This window comes from Pleurodeles waltl, chromosome 5 (genome assembly GCF_031143425.1).
Source record: "Pleurodeles waltl isolate 20211129_DDA chromosome 5, aPleWal1.hap1.20221129, whole genome shotgun sequence".
Classification (NCBI taxonomy): Eukaryota; Metazoa; Chordata; class Amphibia; order Caudata; family Salamandridae; genus Pleurodeles; species Pleurodeles waltl.
Window position 1 is genome coordinate 579,216,336 of NC_090444.1, and position 21,986 is coordinate 579,238,321.

At 48.6% G+C, this 21,986-nt stretch overlaps 1 protein-coding gene across 1 annotated transcript in view; it reads left to right on the plus strand.

The window, feature by feature from the left end:
* Nucleotides 1-21,986, plus strand: part of RYR2 (ryanodine receptor 2) — a 2,714,825-nt gene that overhangs the window by 1,487,577 nt on the left and 1,205,262 nt on the right. Inside the window, exons 31-32 of the mRNA XM_069234403.1 lie at nt 15,602-15,716; nt 21,706-21,866. Of these exons, the coding sequence (XP_069090504.1) occupies nt 15,602-15,716; nt 21,706-21,866 (276 nt within the window). The remainder of the gene's footprint in view (nt 1-15,601; nt 15,717-21,705; nt 21,867-21,986) is intronic.

The window sequence follows — 21,986 nt, forward strand, 5'->3', positions numbered from 1 at the left end:
TCTATCTATCTATCTATCTATCTATCTATCTATCTATCTATCTATCTATCTATCTATCTATCTGTATATATACAAACACCACATGCATACACACACACATATACTATCTACTGGTGGACACCAGTAGGTAGTTATAGTTAGGACCTAGTTTCCATTGAAAAAGTGTTTTTTACTTGCCTATATTTGTGGCACTGTTTGACGAACCTTTACAAAAGTTTCCAAAAAAAGTGTTCCTGAGAATCTTGTTGTGCATGGGAAGTTTCGGATGATCTGTCAAGCAGGGGCTCAGAAAATGGGAGGTGTCAAAAAGGTGCATTTTCCATTTTAATTTCCATCTGGATTATCGACACGACTACAGCCTAAACTGTTGGACAGAATTACCCGAAATTTGGCAGAAAGGTAGCTCTTGGTTCAGAAAGAATGCTTTTGTTATATGGTGCAAATCTGTTCAGTAGTTTGTGAAATGATTAAAGAAAACCAAATGTGTATATCTGGAGGCACGAAGGCTTCACAAATACTCCCGATCTCGTGCAAAGATCTGATTAGCTGCCAACACTTCAAATTGGAAGTGTTGGCAGACATTTTGAGAATCGGCTTCAGCGAAGTCTAAAAAAAAAAAAATTGAAGAAAAGGCAGGGCGGGGTACGTTTACCCTACCCACCTAGCCTTGGTGAAGGGGTCCGCCCAAGGCTTAAAAGTATTTTTTTTTTATTACGGTTTGGCGGATCCACAGATTTCGCCATGAGTAAAAAAAAAAAAGCAATCACAGTCTCACATGCTTGCTTTTCATTTACACCTCAGTGGGCCAGGGACTGGGACATTGCCAAAATCCAGGGGACCACCACCTCCCGGGGCACTGCACATCATGTATGCAGCTTCCCTGGGGCAAAAGTTGTAAAATTGATGTGGGAGGCCTGTGTGGCCCCCTGCAGCCCCGGGGACCGCCACCTTCCCAGGGCAAATGTACTTTAATAAAAGTGGGTGGGCCTGTGCGCCCACCCGGCGACCGCCACTTCCCTGGGGCAAATGTACTTAAATAAATGCTGGGGGCCCATGCATCCCCCGCAGCCTCATCACCTCCCCGTGGCAAATGTACTTTAATAAAACCCGGGGGAGTCCGCTCACCCCCCTGCAGCTCCTGGAACTGCCACCTCCCCAGGGCACGGCACATTATGTATGAAGGTAGGCCCGCTCGTCCCTCCTGCCTCCAGGGACTGTCCCCCCGGGTCAAAGGTTGTTAAATTGTAGTGGGGCCATGCAGCCCCCCTCCCTCCGCAGCCACAGGGACCACTACCTCTCCGGGGTCCACTACCTTAATGTAAGGGGTCTGTCACACCCCTGAGGACCACCGCCTTTCCAGGGCTAAATGTAAAGCCATGTGGAACCATAGGTGGCCCCAAGGACTGCCACCCACCAGGGCCAGCTCCTGCTACCTCCCAAGGCCCCCACCCTTGGGAGGTAGCTGTTTGCGTTTGCTTGGTGGAAGCTGACAGTTCCTGCCAAGCCAAAGCAAATATATCTCCGCTTTCACCAAGTGTCAAACTGCTGCTGCTTGCTGAAAGTGGAGTTTTCATCTCTTTCCCTGAACACTGACATGCAGGCAATGAAAGAGATGAAAACATGAAGCAGGGAGCTGCTATTCAAAGGAACTCCCTGCTTGCAGGAGCAATCCTGGCTCCCGCAGGACATGGGGAACAGGTGAGGAATGCATGGATCTTCAAGATCCCCCCATGGTCCTGTCACAAACATCTTGCTTGTGTGCCAACTTGAAGTCATTCTACGGAGGGACCATTGTAATACCAATAGCAATGATCTCTCGAAAGAATGACTTCAAAGTGGCACACAAGCAAGATATTTGGTGCAAATGTTATATTTAGCGTTATGATGTACAGCAGAACAGACTTTCCTACTGGTAAAGCCCTTGGACTGTCACTCAGTGGCTTGAAGGTTCAAATCCTTGTATCTCATGGCAGTGTGTCTGTTTATTTACTAGTGTTTTGAATGTTAAACATTCCTTGTGATGAAACATTGAAGTCTTTTTTTTCCACTAGGAAATATTTGGGCTAAATGTCATAGTAATTTCTGGATACTAGATAATCAGGAAAAATGTGTGGTGTAGTGGTTAAGGTCATAGACATTCACACTGAAGGTTGAGGGTTCTAGTAGAGGTGTGTCTGTTGCCATTTCCCTCCCTACTTGAAATTCTTTTTAACTTCAAATGTTTAAGGTAGATATTGAAAGGTGATCTCACTCTTTTTAAACTGACAGATACCTTTTTCTTTTCAAATTGTCCTAAAATATCTCATTCTAAGTTTATCATTCATCAAAGTCTAGAAAAACTCTCTCCCTCTCTCGCTCTCTCAATTTCTCTTGTCAAAGTCTTCCTCTAAATATCTCTCTCTCTCTCAATCTCTCACTTTCTCTCTCTCTCTCTCTTCCATCCCATAATGTGGCCAAACACCCATAATCATTACAATAATACCAATCTCTCTTCCGTCCTATAATGGGATGGAAGAGAGATTGGTCTATATATGCAATTACTTCAAAGTGTTACACTAGCAAGATGTTTAGTTCGAATGTTATAGCTATGTTTTGATGAGCAGTACAGTAGAGTCACTTCTGGCCTTCTGGTAAAGCTTTTGGCATGACACTCAGTAAGTTGAGGGTTCACATTCTTCTATCTCATGGGGGTGCAACTGTTTATTTACTAGTGTTTTGAATGTTAAACATTCCTTGTGATGGAACATTGAAGTATTTTTCCCAGCAAAACGTTTGGGTTGTGGCCAACCCCCTATAACCAACCAACCTAAGGCCAGGCCCTGCAGCTAACCTCCACCACACATGGCCAAAGGCCGTGCATGGTGCGGGGCTAGGTGATTATATGGAGTTGGCTGCAAGCGAGGTCCTGCAGGCAGTCCCCCATGGTGGTTGAATTAACGTATAGTAATTAAAATAACTTTACGTTAGTAAAACCATAGAACAAAGGTTACAGGGACATTATTATAGTTAGGAAATAGAATACAAAACCATAGAAATTCACGTAGAAAAACAAAGCTTACAGGGACGTTATAGTTAGGCTCACATTTTAAACATACAAAACTATAGAAATTATTCTGCTAGAGTTATCTCAGGTAACTATGGCCCTCATTCTGACCCTGGCGGTCGGTGATAAAGCGGCGGCCAAGCCGCCAACAGGCCGGCGGTCTAAAATATGCAATTCTGACCCTGGCGGGAACCGCCAACACAGCCCGCCAACTTAACACTCCGACCGCCACAGCGGTACAAACAAACAGCGCGGCGGTTCCCGCAAACAGCCCGGCGGCAGACAAAGTACCGCCCACCCTATTACGACCCACCAATCTGCCACCTTTTCCGGGGAGGGAGCACCGCCGATAAGAACACGGCGGAAACAGACTACGAACGGGAAAACGCTCACCTCTACGCACTCCACGCGAGATTCCGGCAGTATGGAGCCAGAGTTGCAGGTCATCCCCGCACTCCTATTCCTGCTCATATACCAGGAGCACGCCCGGCGGCGCGGAAGACATCGGTGAGTACGGCACCTACGACACAGGGGAGGGAAAAGATTACCGGCACACACCCACCCACCCACACCCACTACAACACACACATCAATGCATTCCCACAGATCACTGTCACAACCCACAAACCACCCCCCTCCGAAATAATGCAAAGACCAAAAGAAGAGATCATAAACGGGCAGATATATTGAAATATGTACACCATTAATCCCAATAAATAAATAAACTATGTACAAAATATATACAGCTACTAAATGTAGTCCAACCACTGTCCGTGGATCACAGGGGTCCTGTGCAAAGGGGCAAGGCCCAGTCCCACGACAAGAACTCCACGGAGAGAACACTGCAGGGGCATCAGAAAGAAAATAGGACAGGCACCTCAGGGGGAAGGGAAGGGGGGGCACCTCAGCCACTTGAGTACACGACGCCAGATCCACGAGGGGACTCCATGACCACTGGGCCATCCTGGGGAGAGCAAAGCCACAGTCCAAACAGTCCATACAGTGGGTGGCCTGCCCACTGGGCCATCCTGGGGAGAGCAAAGCCACAGTCCATACAGTCCATACAGTGGGTGGCCTGCCCACTGGGCCATCCTGGGGAGAGCAAAGCCACAGTCCATACAGTCCATACAGTGGGTGGCCTGCCCACTGGGCCATCCTGGGGAGAGCAAAGCCACAGTCCATACAGTCCATACAGTGGGTGGCCTGCCCACTGGGCCATCCTGGGGAGAGCAAAGCCACAGTCCATAACAGACCCCACTGCCACTGGAGGAGGCAAGTTGGCCAGAGGACATCCTGCAGCCCTGCCCGAGATAGATCCTGCCCTGCCACGTCTGCCAAAGGGCCAGCGGTTCTTGCCCTGAAGGGCCCAGTTCAGCGGTTCTTGAGACGGCGGGGCCCAGTTCAGCGGTTCTTGAGACGGCGGGGCCCAGTTCAGCGGTTCTTGAGACGGCGGGGCCCAGTTCAGCGGTTCTTGCCTTGAAGGGCCCAGTTCAGCGGTTCTTGAGACGGCGGGGCCCAGTTCAGCGGTTCTTGAGACGGCGGGCCCAGTTCAGCGGTTCTTGAGACGGCGGGGCCCAGTTCAGCGGTTCTTGAGACGGCGGGGCCCAGTTCAGCGGTTCTTGAGACGGCGGGGCCCAGTTCAGCGGTTCTTGCCTTGAAGGGCCCAGTTCAGCGGTTCTTGAGACGGCGGGGCCCAGTTCAGCGGTTCTTGAGACGGCGGGGCCCAGTTCAGCGGTTCTTGAGACGGCGGGGCCCAGTTCAGCGGTTCTTGAGACGGCGGGGCCCAGTTCAGCGGTTCTTGAGACGGCGGGGCCCAGTTCAGCGGTTCTTGAGACGGCGGGGCCCAGTTCAGCGGTTCTTGAGACGGCGGGGCCCAGTTCAGCGGTTCTTGCCTTGAAGGGCCCAGTTCAGCGGTTCTGGAGACGGCGGGGCCCAGTTCAGCGGTTCTTGCCTTGAAGGGCCCAGTTCAGCGGTTCTTGAGACGGCGGGGCCCAGTTCAGCGGTTCTTGAGACGGCGGGGCCCAGTTCAGCGGTTCTTGAGACGGCGGGGCCCAGTTCAGCGGTTCTTGAGACGGCGGGGCCCAGTTCAGCGGTTCTTGAGACGGCGGGGCCCAGTTCAGCGGTTCTTGAGACGGCGGACGGTCTATGGCCAACTGCTAATTGCCTGGTGGTGCCCTCCTGGGCAGCGGGGATGGTGCTCCTTCACTGCCCACCTGGGCTGTGGGTGGTGGGGCCCTCCTGGCCAGCTGGGCTGGGTCCTCCCTGGGCAGCGGCTATGGGGGTGGTGGGCTCTCCCGGGGCAGCTGTGCCGGTTCCTCCCGGGGCAGCGGCTATGGGGGTTGTGGGCTCCTCCTGGGCAGCAGGCCTGCTGCCTGACCTCTCCGACTTGCTGCCCTTGCCCTCCTTAGTCGTTGGCCTGTGGCCCTTTCCTCCCTTTGGAGCTGTGGCTGGTGACTGTCTCTGGGTGGTGTCCGGGGGGGATGTAGAAGGCGGGCTCCTGCGGCGCCCCTTCCGCCTTCTGCTCCTCTTCCCAGGGGGTGGGCTGGCTGTCCCCTTGCTGCTGGGCGAAGATCCAGACATGCGGGCTGGCGGGCTCCAATACCCCTGCACCCTTGTCAAGGGGGCTGCAGGGCTGGTGGTGGCTGAGGTGCTCTTCTTACCCCGACGAGAAGGAGGGGGGGGCTCAGGGTCAGGAAAGAAGTTAGTAGTGGCGAGGAAGAGCTTCTTGGGACAATGGAGAGTGGTAGGTACAGTGGGAATGGGAGTGGAGGGAGAGGATGTGGTTGTAGGTGAGTCACGTTTGCTGTCTTTGGGTGCAGGTGCAGGAGGGATAGGCTGTCGTGAGGTGGATGGCTGTTGGGTGGGTGGCTGCGTTTGTGTGGTGTGGAAGAGGGGGTGACAGACAGTGGGAGAGGACACAGGGGACGTGTAAATGGCAGTGGGGGTGGTGACTGCACGTGTGCGGACTGGAGTGGAGGGTGTGCTGGTGATGGAAACACTGGCTGATGGTGAGGTGAATGGAGGTGTGAGTGTAGACGTCACAGGGAGGGAGGAGGGAGACGAGGAGGTGGGGGTCACAGAGGTGGTAGTGACTGTTGGCATGTCTGCATCGGAATGTTGCGTGTGTGAATGTCTGCGTGATCTGTGGTGCTTATGTTTGGATGAGCTTCTCTTGGGTGTTGAGGTGTGTGCAGGCTGGTCTGATGGTGTGGGTGGGACAGGCAGAGGAACAGGAGACTGGGAGGAGGGAGTTAGTAGAGGCAGGCAGGAGACAGGGACAATGGCTGCCGTCAGTGCTGAGGCCAGAGCCTGGAACGATCGCTGATGGGCAGCCTGACCCGAATGAATGCCCTCCAGGTACGCATTGCTGCGATGAACCTCCCTCTCCACCCCCTGGATGGCATTCAAAAGGGTAGTCTGCCCAACAATGAGCGTTCGGAGGAGGTCAATGACCTCCTCACTGAGGGCAGCGGGGGTAACAGGGGCAGGGCCTGAGGTGCCTGGGGCGAAGGAGATGCCCGGCTTCCTGGCAGAGCGGGCACGGGGCGAACGCGGAGGGGCTGCTGGGAGGGCGGAGATGGTGCGCTGGGTGGCGGCTGTACCTGTAATGGCGGGGGGCACGGATGGTGCCACCCCCGCAAGGGAGCCCCCTTCCGAGGACGTGTCCGTGTCGCTGCAGGCTCCAGTCGTCCCCGTCGTGGAGCTCCCCTCGCCCTCCGGCTCACTGGTCCAGTCTGACTCTGTGGCATGGCCCTCCTGGGCCATGTGAGATGCAGCTCCCTCCTGCCCCGATGCCACTTCTCCTCCGCCTGATGATGCTGATGCACACAAGCACAGAAAGACAAACAAAAAGGGGGGGGGGAGAGAGAAATAAAGGGATATTGAGTACATGGATCTCCGGTACAGTTAGCGGACATGACAGACACAGATGCCCCCTGCACTAAGTTGCGCACTTGGGGTCCGCTACGCATTCCGTGGAACATGCCCTACACGCCTAGAGTTGACAACTGCACCCATGGATGACACGGCCCAGGGATGGCTGTACTGACAAACTACTGAGGGTGGTGGCTGGGGACACAGGGGCTTACGGGGGTGCCCAGCCTACAGATATCGCCCTGGCCTAGGGGGACCCCCAGCCCTCCTCCCCCACCCAGACACCTCCACTGCGCGACAACAGAGTAGATAATGCTTGTACTCACCCCCTTGTGTCTGCTGTGCTGCCCTCACGCGCCCATCCAATTCAGGGTAGGCCACCGCCAGGATCCGGAACATCAGGGGGCTCAGTTGACGGCAGGCACCCCGCCTACGTTGGGAGGCCATCCCCAGCAGAGACTCGGCGATCTTCTTGGTCCCGCGGCGGATGTCCTCCCACCTCTTGCGGCAGTGGGTGCCCCGTCGATGGTGGACCCCCAGGGCCCGGACTTCCTTGGCCATGGCACGCCAAATCCCGATCTTCTCATGGGCGCGGACCTATGTGACACGTACAGGGAGGGAGAAATACCACGTTCAAGTTTCTCAGCATTTTCCTTTCCAGTGGCCCAACGCCCCCCATCCCCGCCAGGCCCCCCGCCATGCCCAACATGCCCCCCATCCCCGCCATGCCCCCCGCCATGCCCAACATGCCCCCCATCCCCGCCAGGCCCCCCGCCATGCCCAACATGCCCCCCATCCCCGCCATGCCCCCCGCCATGCCCAACATGCCCCCCATCCCCGCCAGGCCCCCCGCCATGCCCCCCGCCATGCCCAACATGCCCCCCATCCCCGCCAGGCCCCCCGCCATGCCCAACATGCCCCCCATCCCCGCCAGGCCCCCCGCCATGCCCCCCGCCATGCCCAACATGCCCCCCATCCCCGCCAGGCCCCCCGCCATGCCCCCCGCCATGCCCAACATGCCCCCCATCCCCGCCATGCCCCCCGCCATGCCCAACATGCCCCCCATCCCCGCCATGCCCCCGCCATGCCCAACATGCCCCCCATCCCCGCCAGGCCCCCGCCAGGCCCCCCGCCAGCCCCAACATGCCCCCCATCCCCGCCAGGCCCCCAAGCCAGCCAGTGGCCCCAAATCCATATTGAATTAAACTCACTTGTTGGTCTGGAGGACCGTAGAGTAGCGCATACTGGGGGAGGACCCCATCCACAAGTTTCTCCAACTCCTCTCCAGTGAAGGCAGGGGCCCTTTCCCCAGTCGCAGCAGCCATTGTCCCTTCCAGACCGAGGTCACAGCAACACTTGCAGTATAGGTCCTCTCCTGTGAAAGTTCAAGTCGCAAGTGGATAAGTAGATAGAAAATGGCGGTCACGTCCGCGGCGGTGCGTACCGCGGCGGTGCGTCCCGCCACCGCCGGCGCCCTTCGCCATTGGCTCCTGAAACCCATAGGCTTCAATGTTAACCAATGCGGCTTTGCGCCGCGGTCTTCGCCCGCCGCCCGCCGCAGTGTGCCACGCCAGCGCATTGACCTCACATCCCATTGTCACACTTCACAGGTCAGGCAGCCGCCATTTCCAGGGCCCACATGGCTCAATTTCAACTGCGTCACACAGGCCTAGGCCTTGCATAGCCACTCAGACACGCCATTCACTGCATAGAGAATCGTATACTGTGCTAGGTGTGAGTACGTACCTGTGGGTTGCCTGACTGTGTGCTCCATGTTGTCCTTCCTAGGCACCGTCCGCTGGGTTGGGCGAGGAGACGGATGAATCCTCCCGTGTACCGACCGCTGGTGGACCTGTCGACAATGGAAGAACGCAACATTATCCTGACCTACCGTCTTAACCGTGCCACTATCCATGAACTGTGTGCCCAGCTGGAGCCCGACCTGATGTCCCCCATCCGCCAACCCACAGGGATTCCCCCTCTGGTGCAGGTCATGTCAGTACTACATTTCTTGGCAAGTGGGTCATTTCAGACAACCGTGGGAATTGCTTCCGGGATGTCTCAGCCCATGTTTTCAAAGGTGTTATCCAGAGTGTTGTCTGCCCTGATGAAATCCGTGAGGAACTACATCATTTTCCCTGAGGTGGGCGAATTGGCTACAGTGAAGGGTGATTTCTACGCCCTTGGACATATTCCCAACGTAATTGGTGCCATTGATGGGACCCATGTGGCTTTGGTTCCCCCAAGAGACAGGGAGCAGGTGTACAGGAACAGAAAAAGTTACCATTCAATGAACATCCAGGTGGTGTGTTTGGCTGACCAGTACATCTCGCATGTAAATGCCAAATTCCCAGGGTCAGTGCATGATGCCTACATCCTCAGGAATAGCAGCATCCCTTACGTGATGGAACAGCTACAGAGACACCGTGTATGGCTAGTGGGGGACTCTGGGTACCCCAACCTGTCGTGGCTACTGACCCCAGTAAGGAATCCCCGGACCAGGGCAGAGGAACGGTACAATGAGGCCCATGGGCGTACTAGGAGGGTGATCGAACGCACCTTTGGCCTCCTAAAGGCCAGGTTTAGGTGCCTGCATATGACCGGTGGATCCCTAATGTACTCACCTAAGAAGGTGTGCCACATCATCGTGGCCTGCTGCATGCTTCACAACCTGGCTTTGCGCCGCCAGGTGCCTTTCCTGCAGGAGGATGGTCGAGACGGTGGTGTTGTGGCAGCGGTGGAACCTGAGGAGAGTGACGAGGAGGAAGACGACGGGGCTGAAACAGACAACAGGGACAGAATCATTGAACAGTACTTCCAATAGGACACAGGTAACATTTCAAAGATAATTTAGTAAATGTTAACTACTCTGCAGCATCTCTGCTGCCTGTCTATTTGCCCCAGTGTATGATGACTGAGTTTTGGCTTTTCCCTCCCTATTTCAGATCTGGGGTCCCCACTACGAGTCCTGTGCTTCGTTTCCCCATGGACTACAGCTTTGTGGCAGCTGTTTGTTGACTTCACCATGTACAAGGACATATTTGCACTGTCATGTCAATTACAATCTATTGAAATCACAGCCAGACTCCTGATATTTTGGTGCAAAATAGGTGTTTATTTCAGTGCTCAAAATGGGATGGGTGGTTTCAAGTGGGTGGGGGCTATGGTGAAGGAATGTCCATGGCAGAGTCCAGAGTAACAGTCACACAGGTGCATTGTCCAGAGGCCTGTGGAGAGATGGAGCATGGGCAGTTCAAGGATGGACAGGGTGACAATGTGGGACAGTGGGATGACATCAGGTGGTATCCTTTGCTGGCGGGGGTCTTGACATCCTACTCTGTCTTCTTGCGAGATCTCAGGGCCCTCTTGCGGGGTGGTTCTTCTCCTGCAGGAGGTGGGGGTCTGGTGGGCTGCTGCTGTGCAGGGGCCTCCTGTCCACTAGCGCCGGCGGAGGTGGATGGCTGTTCTTGGTCCAGGCTAGTGGCAGGGGCCCTTGGGTGTTGTTCAGTGTCCGCCCTGCTGTTTACGAGGTCCTGCAGCAGCCCTACCATGGTAACCAGGGTGGTGTTGATGGCTCTGATGTCCTCCCTGTACCCCCGATAGTGTTCCTCCTGCAGCACCTGGATCTCCTGGAACCGGGCCAGTACCGTCGCCATCGTCTCCTGGGAGCGGTTGTATGCTCCCATGATGGTGGTGAGGACCTCGTGGAGAGTGGGTTCCCTGGGCCTCTCCTCCCCCCCCCTGTCGCACAGCTGCCCGCCGAGTTGCCCTGTTTCCCTGGGCCTCTGCCCCCTGGCCGGTGTGCCCACTACCACTGCCCCCAGGTCCCTGTTGTTGTTGGGGTGGTGGGTTATCCTGGGTGCCCTGTAGTGGTAGACACACTGTAGATTGACGCGCCCTGGAGACAGAGGCATGGGCCCGCTGGGTGGGAGCTGTGCTGGTGTTCCCAGAGGGGTTAGGGTCTGTAGTGGCCTGTGCCTGTGTGAGGGGAACCGACTGTCCAGAGGTCCCCGATGGTCCGGGCTGGTCATCGCTGTCCAGATCGACAGAGCTGCTGTCATCGCTGACGGCCTCTTGGGTGGGGGGTGTGGATAATTCTGGCCCCTCCGCCGCGGTGTGTTGACGGTCGGGTCCTGCAGGGGTATAGAGGTATGGTTATAGTTTCAATGTGTGGCATATGGGTGTATCTGTGGGTTCTCGTGTCCCCAAGTGCTGGCATTCGTGTGTGGGGGCTTTGGTGAGGGTGGCTTGTGGGGGGGATGTGTATATGCATTGGGCATGCTTTGGTGATGGGTGTCCATGCTTAGTGGACGCATGCAGGCCTAGGTTTTGGGATGTGTGGGTTGTGATGGTGAGACATTGGCGGGGAATAGGTGTGCTGGGGGTGGGGGTGAGGATGGTGGTGGGGGTGAGGATGGTGGTGGGGGTGAGGGTGGGGGTGAGGATGGGGGTGGGGGTGAGGGTGGGGTTCGAGGATGGGGGTGAGGGTTGGGGTCTGATTTGGCATGCAGGTGGGGGGGAAGCAGTATTGAAGCTTCAACTTACCAGTATCCATTCCTCCGCCGACTCCTGCGAGGCCGTCAGGATGCAGGATGTTCAAGACTTCCTCCTCCCATGATGTGAATTGTGGGGGTTGAGGTGGGGGTCCTCCGCCAGTCTTCTGCACGGCGATGTTGTGCCTGGATACCATGGAACGCACCTTCCCCCGTAGGTCGTTCCATCGCTTCCTGATGTCTTCCCGATTTCTGGGGTGCTGTCCCACTGCGTTGACCCTGTCGACAATCCTCTGCCATAGCTCCGTCCTCCGGGCAATGCTGGTGTATTGTATCTGTGTGCCGAACAGCTGGGGCTCTACCCGAACGATTTCCTCCACCATGACCCTGAGTTCTTCGTCTGTGAAGCGGGGTTGTCTTTGGGGTGCCATGGGGTGGTGTGTATGATGTGTGGGGTGGAGTATGTGTATTTAAGTGAGTTGAGTGTGGTGGTGTGTGTTGTTTTGTGTGTGGATAGTGTGTGGGTGATGGTGTTGAGTGGCTGTGGCTGTTATGTTTTGGATGCTGGTGTCTCGCTCTTGCCTTCTTTCCGAATTTTTAAGCGTAGGGGTTTGTGGGTGATGTGGGTGTGTGTTTTATATTGTATTGTGTGTGTGGGAGTGGTGTGTGTATGTGTATCAGGTGTGTGGGATTCAAATCGTCCAATGTGGCTGAGTTTTGTTCGTTTGTGTGTATTCTGACCGCGCCGGTGTGTCCCGCCAATGGAATACCGCGTTTGAATGACCGCCGCGTGGATTCGTGGGTCGTAATGGCATGGGCGTATTTCTGTTGGCGTGACGGTGGAGGTTTGGTCACCTCCACCTTTCCGCCGACCGCTGGTCTGGCGGTCTGTTGTGGCGGTCGGATTTTCGGAGGTTTGCCTTCTGCGGGTCAGAATGACCGTGGCGGGTTTCCGCGACCGCGGCGGGATTATGGAGGATTTCTGACCGGCGGTAGGCGCCTTTTACCGCCGAGGTCAGAATGACCACCAATATCTCGTGCCATAAGGTAACTATAACTCGTACCATCTCCAGGCACTGCTAACTACCCCACAAATTACAGCACTCACATCATCTTTGATAACATCTTTGATAATATCAGTGTAATATTTGCAGTAACATTTTTGACCAAAAAAAACAGTGCATGGCCGGGACATGAGTTATAGTTACCTTAAGGCACAAGTTATAGTTACTTGAGATAACTTTACCTATAACAGGTGAATTTCTACGGTTTTGCAAATTTAAATGTGAGCCTAACTATAACGTCCCTCTAAAAAAATAATATATATATATATATATATATATATATATATATATATATATATATATATATATATATATATATATATATATCTTCGAATTTCCTCTTGATAGCAAGGAAAGCTAGGACACCTCCAAGTAACTGTCAGTATAGACAAATTATTTTATTGTGGAGAAAAAAGACTCCCCTCCAACGCGTTTCGGCCGTAGCCTTGGTCACGGATGGAGTGAGTTTGTAAAACACATCTATAAATAGCACCAAACATAAAAAATGGACTTCCATCCACATCTCAGTGTAAAATTCTCATATTGGTGACCATCTTAGAAAGGTGTAATGATTCCTAAACATATAGATCTACATTCTTATTTATATTTGAACCAATACATTCTGTTCCTATTCACTTTTAATATCTTGTTATATACAACCCTGTTGATCAATTATATATGGGAATTCCTTACTTTTATAAAACGTTTTTTTATTATTATTGTCCTAACCCTAGTGGGAAAACCATGACCCTACTCTTATTATTATTCCCAAATTATTCACGGCAAGAGATTTACAAATTTATTTGCCCTTACATATCACCTAAACTACTGACTGGATTTACAACAAATAACAAAAAGCACAGTCTGCATACTAGCAGCTAGCTTTCTGTCATATTTGGTGTAATTCCATCCAGTGGATCAGGCTGTAGAAGTGTTGACAGGTCCTATGGGAATTAAGATGGGGAACGAAACATTTTTTGAGCCCCCTTCTTCTTGGCCCCCGCTTGACGGATCACCCCAAAACTTCCTGTGCGCAAAAGAATCACCTGGCCACTTTTTTCAAAACATTCCATGAAGATTCGTTAACGGCACTTTTTCTATGAAAACATGGTCCTAACTATAACTATTACTAGCGACCACCAGTAGGCAACATATATATATATCTATATCTATCTATCCATATATATATATATATATATATATATATATATATATATATATATATATATATATATATATATATATATATACACATATATATATGTATAAATAAATATATAGATAGATATATTTTTATATATATGTGTGTGTGTGTGTGTGTTTGTGTATATATATATATATATATATATATTCACTTAAAAAAACAAAGATTACAGGGATGTTATATATATAGATATATATAGTACACACACACATATATAGAAAACAAACATAAGCCAAGTGGGGGCCATTTTACTCCAATATGGTAACCTAAATTAAGAGAAGGTTTAGCATTCTAGATTGTGTCAGCTGGATGAAGGCAATGCATGGCATTACCAAATAATTAGCATTGAAAGTGGTGTTGTGGAGGTAATATTTACCCTGTTAGAGGGTCACCTCCTAATAGGAGGGCACTGACTCAAAATTACTCTTTTTGCTGCCCAGTTCACAGTGACCACCTCAAGCATTAGGCAAGGTACTTTTATTTCCTGTCAGCCCCCTTAGAAAGTATGGATGTCCAGTGGGGTATTATGGGAGAATCCAGATGGGTGCAGATGCTGACAACACCAGCATGGCTCCTTGCTGATGTAGAATCCAGCCACCCCGCTTGTATTTTAGTGTTAGAATGTTTCGTATATAGTTTATGTTTAAACGTAGCTTTTGAGATTTTTTGACTCTCAAACTTAAATTATTGGTTAATTTCTTACTTGTCATTTGAAGTGCTTACAAGCTTTTCAGTGAATACATATCAGGACACTTTCAAGACCACCACGGTATCAATGGGACACCTGTGGCATGCTCTTAGATTAGGAGTGATCGAGATATGAGTTTGACTAGCTTCAAGTGTGTCTGCAGAAAGTTGATTACCTTGGGATTTTGGATATTTACACAGCCAATGTTTAAGAGAGTTGCATGACGAATTTGAGAGACTATTTTTATTCTGGATTGGCTATTCTTCTTGAAGTATTCTACTTAAGGAAGCAAAAGTAATTTCTAGTCACTGAGCTTATCGGAGTGTAAAGGATCAGCAGTTCATGGTGGTTGATCTGTCTGCTTTTGCCTTTAGAGGTTGGGCTCATAAATTCTGCTTGAATAGACAGCGGTGTGGCGTAGGGCTAGTACACCACTGGAATGAGATGAACAGGAGTTTGAGGATGTTCATGGCACCCCATGTAGAAGTTAGATGCTTTATTAGAGCATGTGATTGGTAATACTCATGCTGCAAATTTAGTTATGCTCATGCTGAGATTTATGCTGTGGCCGTATGCCTAAAATGAAGGTTGATGCTATTGACAAGCTATGTACTAAAAATTAAATGCAAATGACATTCTTTGAGAGACCCTGCATGTGACTAGGGGATTGAAACAAGAAATTATGCATTTTTCAGTAGATGTGTTACATTTTGTTGGAAGCAAGAGACTTGGGAAAGAAAGGAGAGTCGTTAAATCTATCATGCTAAATATAGGCCTAGTAGTACTAACAGACATGTGTCTCCTTTCTCAGCTGCTTTGAGGGTGTGGTAGCAAACAGCAATGATGAGCAGAGGTATGCCATACTTTATGTACACTGGATTTCTGTGAAGTTAGATGATGACATTGCAACCATCAATGTCTCACAGAGAAAGAATAGATGCATGGTGCATGTGCATGTCATTGCCTCTGGTATCAATAGTTTAGAAAGCTTTTTGCTGGCATTTTTGAAAATGCTTAGAACTAACTACGTGTAGCTTGAATATGCAGACAGTATATGTTCTCAAAAAATGTTTAAGGTTTTTAGGGGTTATTATAATTATATTAAATGATTGATAAATTAACCTCAAGTCTACAAAATACCATGGACTATTATGGTACACAATGTGGTTATGATTTGCAATAACTCGGTCGAACATTTGAAGTTTACATATATTACAGCATGCTGTTGTTTTCCAGATTTATGTTAAGAAGAACAAAACCAGACTATAGTACAAGCCACTCGACTCGGCTCACTGAGGATGTACTTGCGGATGAGAGAGATGACTATGATCACCTGATGCAGACTACTACGGTACGCTTACACTGCATTTTTTTATGCTGAACAACATTTGATATCCATTCCAGTCTTGCTTTTATCTTTGTCCACGCGTTAATGTGATTCGCAGTGGTGAGAGAGAAAGCCGAAGCATTGACAAAGAAAAATTACCGTAGGGAATATGTTTACTAAGCTAAATAGTGTCAGTGTGACGCAGATTAAAAAATGTAATGTATTAGAGTTTTATGTAGACTGAATACTGCGCACAGCACTCTGTAGTAATTAGACTCAATTGATCCTTTAAAACAATTGAACAAATTCCTTTTGAGGACCATTAAACCCAAGTATAGGACAGACACATGAATGATGGTGCCAGTATCCATATTGCACAAACTGCAATATCACCCAATACCAATGAATTGTTCCATTATCCATCATATGTCACAGTTGAACTTGATTAAAACAGAATTTTGAAGATTTACATCTGAAATTAATGTGTGGTCCCATATGTAAATATAGTTCTGGTTTCAGCTACTCAAAACGACCTCCTAGCATTTTACTTGTCTTTAATTTGTATAGTTTTTTTCCTCATCCTTACTATTAAGAGTGGTCAATGTTTTTAACTGTAGTAACCAAACCAATCATGTTTCCCTGGTGTTCCAGCAGACAGGCACAGCCTCACACATTGTCCCCTGCTGAGAAAGGTACCTCTAAGTACGCTGTCAAGGGATGGGCAATATCATTACCTAAATGAAATAGCCTTTAAGGGGACTACATGGCAGTGCTCCTACAAGCACATGTTTTAGGGTTTGTGGCCTATTTATTGCAGCTGAGAAGCAAACTTGACTTTGCTTGACAGGTGTGAAATAAGGAATTCACACATTTTTTACTTTCCCTGAACATTTTCACCCAATCCAATTTAGAAGATCTAGTAAGCATCGGTCTAGGTTTAAGCCTTAACAGCTTGTAGCCCCTGAGGTTCTCTGATCATATAATTTGCCTATAAATACTCTTAGAATATCCCAGAGTGGCTTTCTTCACACGGTAATCCCGCTGGATTACATACAGCTGCTATTGTGCCAACCGGTGACCTACGCAGTTGATGAAAATGAAAATAACAAGATTGATTAATGAGCCTAGAATTTACTATCTTATGCAGTTCCAGCTGGAGCAATCATTGAGGAGGTGCTAGGGAGAGGATGAATAGTTTTTTTCACTCTAGTTTATCAAGGGCATAACTACCATTGTAGCAAAAAGTGACGCACAGTTGAACCTTACATGCCTGAATGAACCCTCATCAATGGGATGCAATTGCCACCACTACGCATAACATTCAGTGGTCTCAAGGCCACAAAAATACGACAGCACCTGCATGCTACTTCAGCAAACTGTGCCACACAGGGTACCAGTCTAGGGCCTTTGACATTCTATGTATGTTATTACGTCTGCAGAAGACAAATATGTTTGTTTACTGTTTTTAATATTAGATGATTACATTCTTTATACACAACCAAGGATTTCAATACATATTGTTGATCTACAGCCGTCTAATCCAGAATGGCCTGATTGGCTGCAGAGGATAAAAATAAAACTTGCCTGTGTCTGGGTGGAAAATAAAGTGTAAGCCAGAGGTGACTTGTCATAGTTCCCACATGCAAAGTAACACAAATCAGAGCTAGAATGCAACCTTGCTTAATTTAATTTAACTTGGAGTTTTTTTACTGTTAAAGATCCAGGTGGATTTGTTTGGGCACTGACTCAAATGTCCTCAGGCTCGGTAGTCATAGTCTATTTCCATTGTTGGGAGTTTTCTGTCAATAAAGCGAATACTGTACTGTAGTTCACAAACCAGTTGAGCCACCTGCCTTTCCTCAGCAGTGTATAGGATGCCATAGCAGTTAGGTCTTTTGCATTATCTGTCATTCATCCACAAACCTAAATTCATCTTTCCTTTGAGTTTTTTGCTGTCCTCCATTCTGGCTGATCTCATTCTTGCTGGCATTAGGACTCTGTACACTTTACCGCTGTTAACCAGTGCTAACATGTGTGTGTTCACTCCATAAAACATGGTAATATTGGCTTGTCCCCAATTGCTATATTTAATTGACTTGAAAGATCCTCATAAAGTGGCACTGCATGTGCCCAGGGCCTGTAAATTAAATGTTGCTAGTGGGCCTGCAGCTCTGATTGTGCCACCCACTTAAGTAACCCTTTAAACATGTCTCAGGCTGCCATTGCAGCCTGTGTGGGCATTTTGTAACTGCCATGTTGATATGCCCAAATCTTACATACAAGTCACCCCTACCGTAGGCCCTGGACAGCAGAGGGGAGGGGGCAGTGTATTTAAAAGGTAGGAAATGGACTTTAAAGTTTTATATGCCCCAGTAGTGAAAAACGCTTACGTTCGTTTTTTACTGCTGCAATGCCTACCTCTACAATAGACTAACATTGGAGTTGCCAAATGGGAGCAAGTAACCGGTTCATGTCTGGTGTCTATGGAAAAATCCTGACTTATGGTGAAGTCAGATTTTAAATTAAGTTTTGAAAATGCCACTTTTGGAAAGTTGGTATTTTCCTGCCATAGCCATTTAGTGCCTATAACCTGTACCTTTGTCACATGACTGGATATATCTGACAGCTGAGCTTTGTGCATTCCTCCTAGACAGCCATACTCAATAGGGAGCTTAGGTGTGCCTGGATGAGAGGGTAGATCTGGGTACAGCCCCGCTTACACTTGAATGGGCTGTGTCCTGCCCCCACACAAAGAGCTGCACCCCTTGTAGTTTTCTGGAGCCAGGACAGGGAATGCAGGTTGCTTGGGGACTTCAAAGGGAACCCTCTAGAAGTTTCTCTAAGACTTCAAAGGTACTACTGGGTATAAATACTGGATCTCAGACACCAACTATTCAGTACATCTTTGGACATGTAGATACTCTGCCAGGAAGGAGGACTGTTGTGCTGCTGAAGGACTGCCACTCTGCTGGACTGATGCCCAGCTGGACTGATGCCCTTTTGGACTGACCTGCTGCCCTCTTACCTGGGTGAGAAGGACTGGACCTACATCTCTTAAACTCAGAACCTCATATTGACTCTAAGGGCTAGTTGGCTAGCCTCTTGAATTGAGCTTCAGAGACAGAAGGCTCCAAAAACCTGGCACCTGCACTTGGACTCTTCCATCTGTGAGTCTATCCAGTCAAGTGGTGCCACCCCAGTCCTGGACACTTGGAAGTAGGCCAAAAGAACCGCCACTGGGTGATGCATCTTCAGCACAAACCCTGGCACCCCTCATTGATGGCAGCCTCAACGAAGATGCCAGGCTCTGCATTGTAGCCTTGCAGCTCCTTGGAGCCGACGCATCTCCTCAACTGTGCGACACATCCCTGGCTCTGGACCTTGCGTTAGATGGCCTCATTGATGGGATCTTCGATGATGATGTAGCAGGATCTCACACCACATCGCCGTATTTCGGAACTGCCACGTTGCTTCGTCTCTGCGATGCATCTTCAGCACGGACCCTCACAATGCTCCACAATCCAGAATTAAAATTACTTTGTTCCCTAACTGGGTCCCAGGCAGCTGGCCAGGCTCCATCATGGTCAGCTTGAACTTGTGACTTTGACTATGCCCGGAGGGACCAGATATCAACAGTTGGCCCTTTATGCCTTTAGCTCTATTTTTAACTGACATTTTAAAATTGAATATCTCTGGTTCTAGTGCTTGGATGTTTGCCTATATAATTTATTAAAAGTTACTCTATTCTTTCTAACTCTGTTGTGGTCTCTTTTTGTGGTGTGTTTGCACTGTGTTACTTCTTGAAGTGTTGCACAACTACTTTACACATTGCCTCTGAGTTAAGCCTGACTGCTCTGTGCCAGCCTACCTGATGGTTGGGCACAGGTTAATTTTTGGTGTACTTGTGAATTCACCCTGAGAAAAGTTGTGGTTGCTGCTTTAGAAATGTGTCATCCACCTAGCCAGTAACCCATTTTTTGCATTATCCTTTCATGGCTAAAGATGCAACACTTTTGAAATAGATCACCCCTTTTACAGGCATGTGTACTTGTAGGAAATACTACATTCCTGGGATATTTTTGTAAAAGCATGCACATTTACATTTTTAGTTTACTTGCCCAAGCACAAATGAGAATTCACACGCACACAATCCTCAACCTCAGTCTTTTTCCTCTTTACATCACACTCAGAATTGTGGCATATTACATTGGAAAGATTGGCATTTGAATACTCCCCGAAGCAAAACAAAACAATTCCTCACTCAGAAACCTGCAGATACTAGATCCCGTACACTTGCCAGTTCAGCAACATCTGCCTCTGCTCCCAACAGTAATTCAGTATGTCTTCCATCATTTGTCAGCATCTCTTGAGCATTCTACCCTTCTCCCTCATCAACATTGTCATACTCTTCTGAAGGGACCTTCCAGCATCCACACGCCATGTGCTAGAAAAGCCTCTAGATGTGCTCCTTGTCTGAAAGACAATTAAAGTCCACTAGCGCCTGGTACTTCACTATCTGTTGCCTTTACCGCAATAAAACAGCACACTTAAATGTAAAGAATAGTATAAACCATTATGTTTTAAGGAAAATACCACATCTGAAATAATGTACACCTACAAAACTGAAAAACATCTTTATAGCCCAATTATCTTTTTTTTTTTAACCACCAAATCAGGCATGCTCACTTCCTCCCTACCCCTCTTTGTCTTGCCTCTCTAGCTATCACTATCTGTTTTACTTTCTTTCTCTCACTAGTTCCCCCCTTTCTGAATTGCACCCCCCACAACAGTATCATTTTAAGTTTTGTTTATCCCCCCTATCCAAATGTGGGTACATTCTCTCTTATGCTCCCACTAACCAACCCCACAACATAAGTATGAAGTCAAAGGAATCACAAAAATCAGTCTAGGGGAAGAAATATTAGAACCAAATCGGAGTCTTCGGGTTCTATCCTCAAGGGAAGCCACAAAGTTCCTCCCTGCTGAAGGGAATGTCAAAACATAACATTTAATTTCTCTCCTAAAATGGAGCTGATCTCTCACCAATCCTAGGATAACATGTTTTATCTTAGGGTCTGCTCATCACCCGTGTCTGTAATTATGGCATTATATTTGCTTCTCACAGTATTTTTTTGTGTGTATATACTCTTGACTTATTCCTTCCTGAATCCTAAATTTCCAGGAGTAAATTTCACCTACTTAAGGAAGAACACTTTGTGGATTGTGCTGCATTAGTGCAGTGCAACCTGGAGAGTCTTCTCTGAACTTGGTGAGGAAAATCACATTTATTGTCATGTAGTGTATATATGATTGGATATTTCTGCAGCAGTAAAGGTTTTTATTTGTTTTATCTTTGGATAATGAACACTTTACACTGAATTGCTTCTAGGTGCAGAGTTATTGACCTGATATAGCAACCAAGAAGAGCAACAGTTATAATGACAGAGTCTGGAGTCAGCATGTGAAGTGTGTTAGACAGCAGTTGCATGGTCCTGATAACATTAGCAGTGTCCAGTAGACACTAATGAGGCCTGTTAAACAGCATACAAGTGAGGTGTATTGAAAGTGAATATATAGGTAACAGACAGGCACATTTAGATATGGATGCCCTTGTGATATAGAGACCAGGCATATTTGACAGAAAACATGGGAGAAATGTGAGTGTGCAGCAGGTATTTGATTAATGGGCTTAATACAAGGGCAGGGGGGTCTTGGGTATATTTTTCAGAATGACTCTCAGAGCCTTTTTTCATTACGTTCTGTCCCATAGGGCAAAGGTGAACTGGAAAATATATAAGAACAGTTTGCTTCCTTTCATATTCCTGGCTATACATCAAATTCCATTTATGAATACATTCATTGTATTAAGATATTTGCAAATCATCCAAATTAACCAGGGTATCTCGTAACTATTTGTTTGCATAGTAAGAGCCACCTTTTGTTGTATTATTGTGCAGGCTGCAACATTGGTGTTGCTATTTATAACCAAGATCTTTTTTTACTCTCTCTTCAGTACTATTACTCTGTGAGAATTTTTCCTGGACAAGAACCTACTAATGTGTGGGTAGGTTGGATCACATCTGACTTTCATCAGTATGACACAGCTTTTGACCTGGAGAGAGTCCGCACTGTTACCGTCACACTTGGGGATGAAAAAGGAAAAGTTCATGAGAGGTTTGTTTCCTTTTTACAAATGTTATTTGTAGTTTTTATCCTAAGTCAGTACCCTTGCATTACATTGTATTACATGAATTGCATCAGCTGTAACACCTGACTACCTTCCTTGGTAGCATA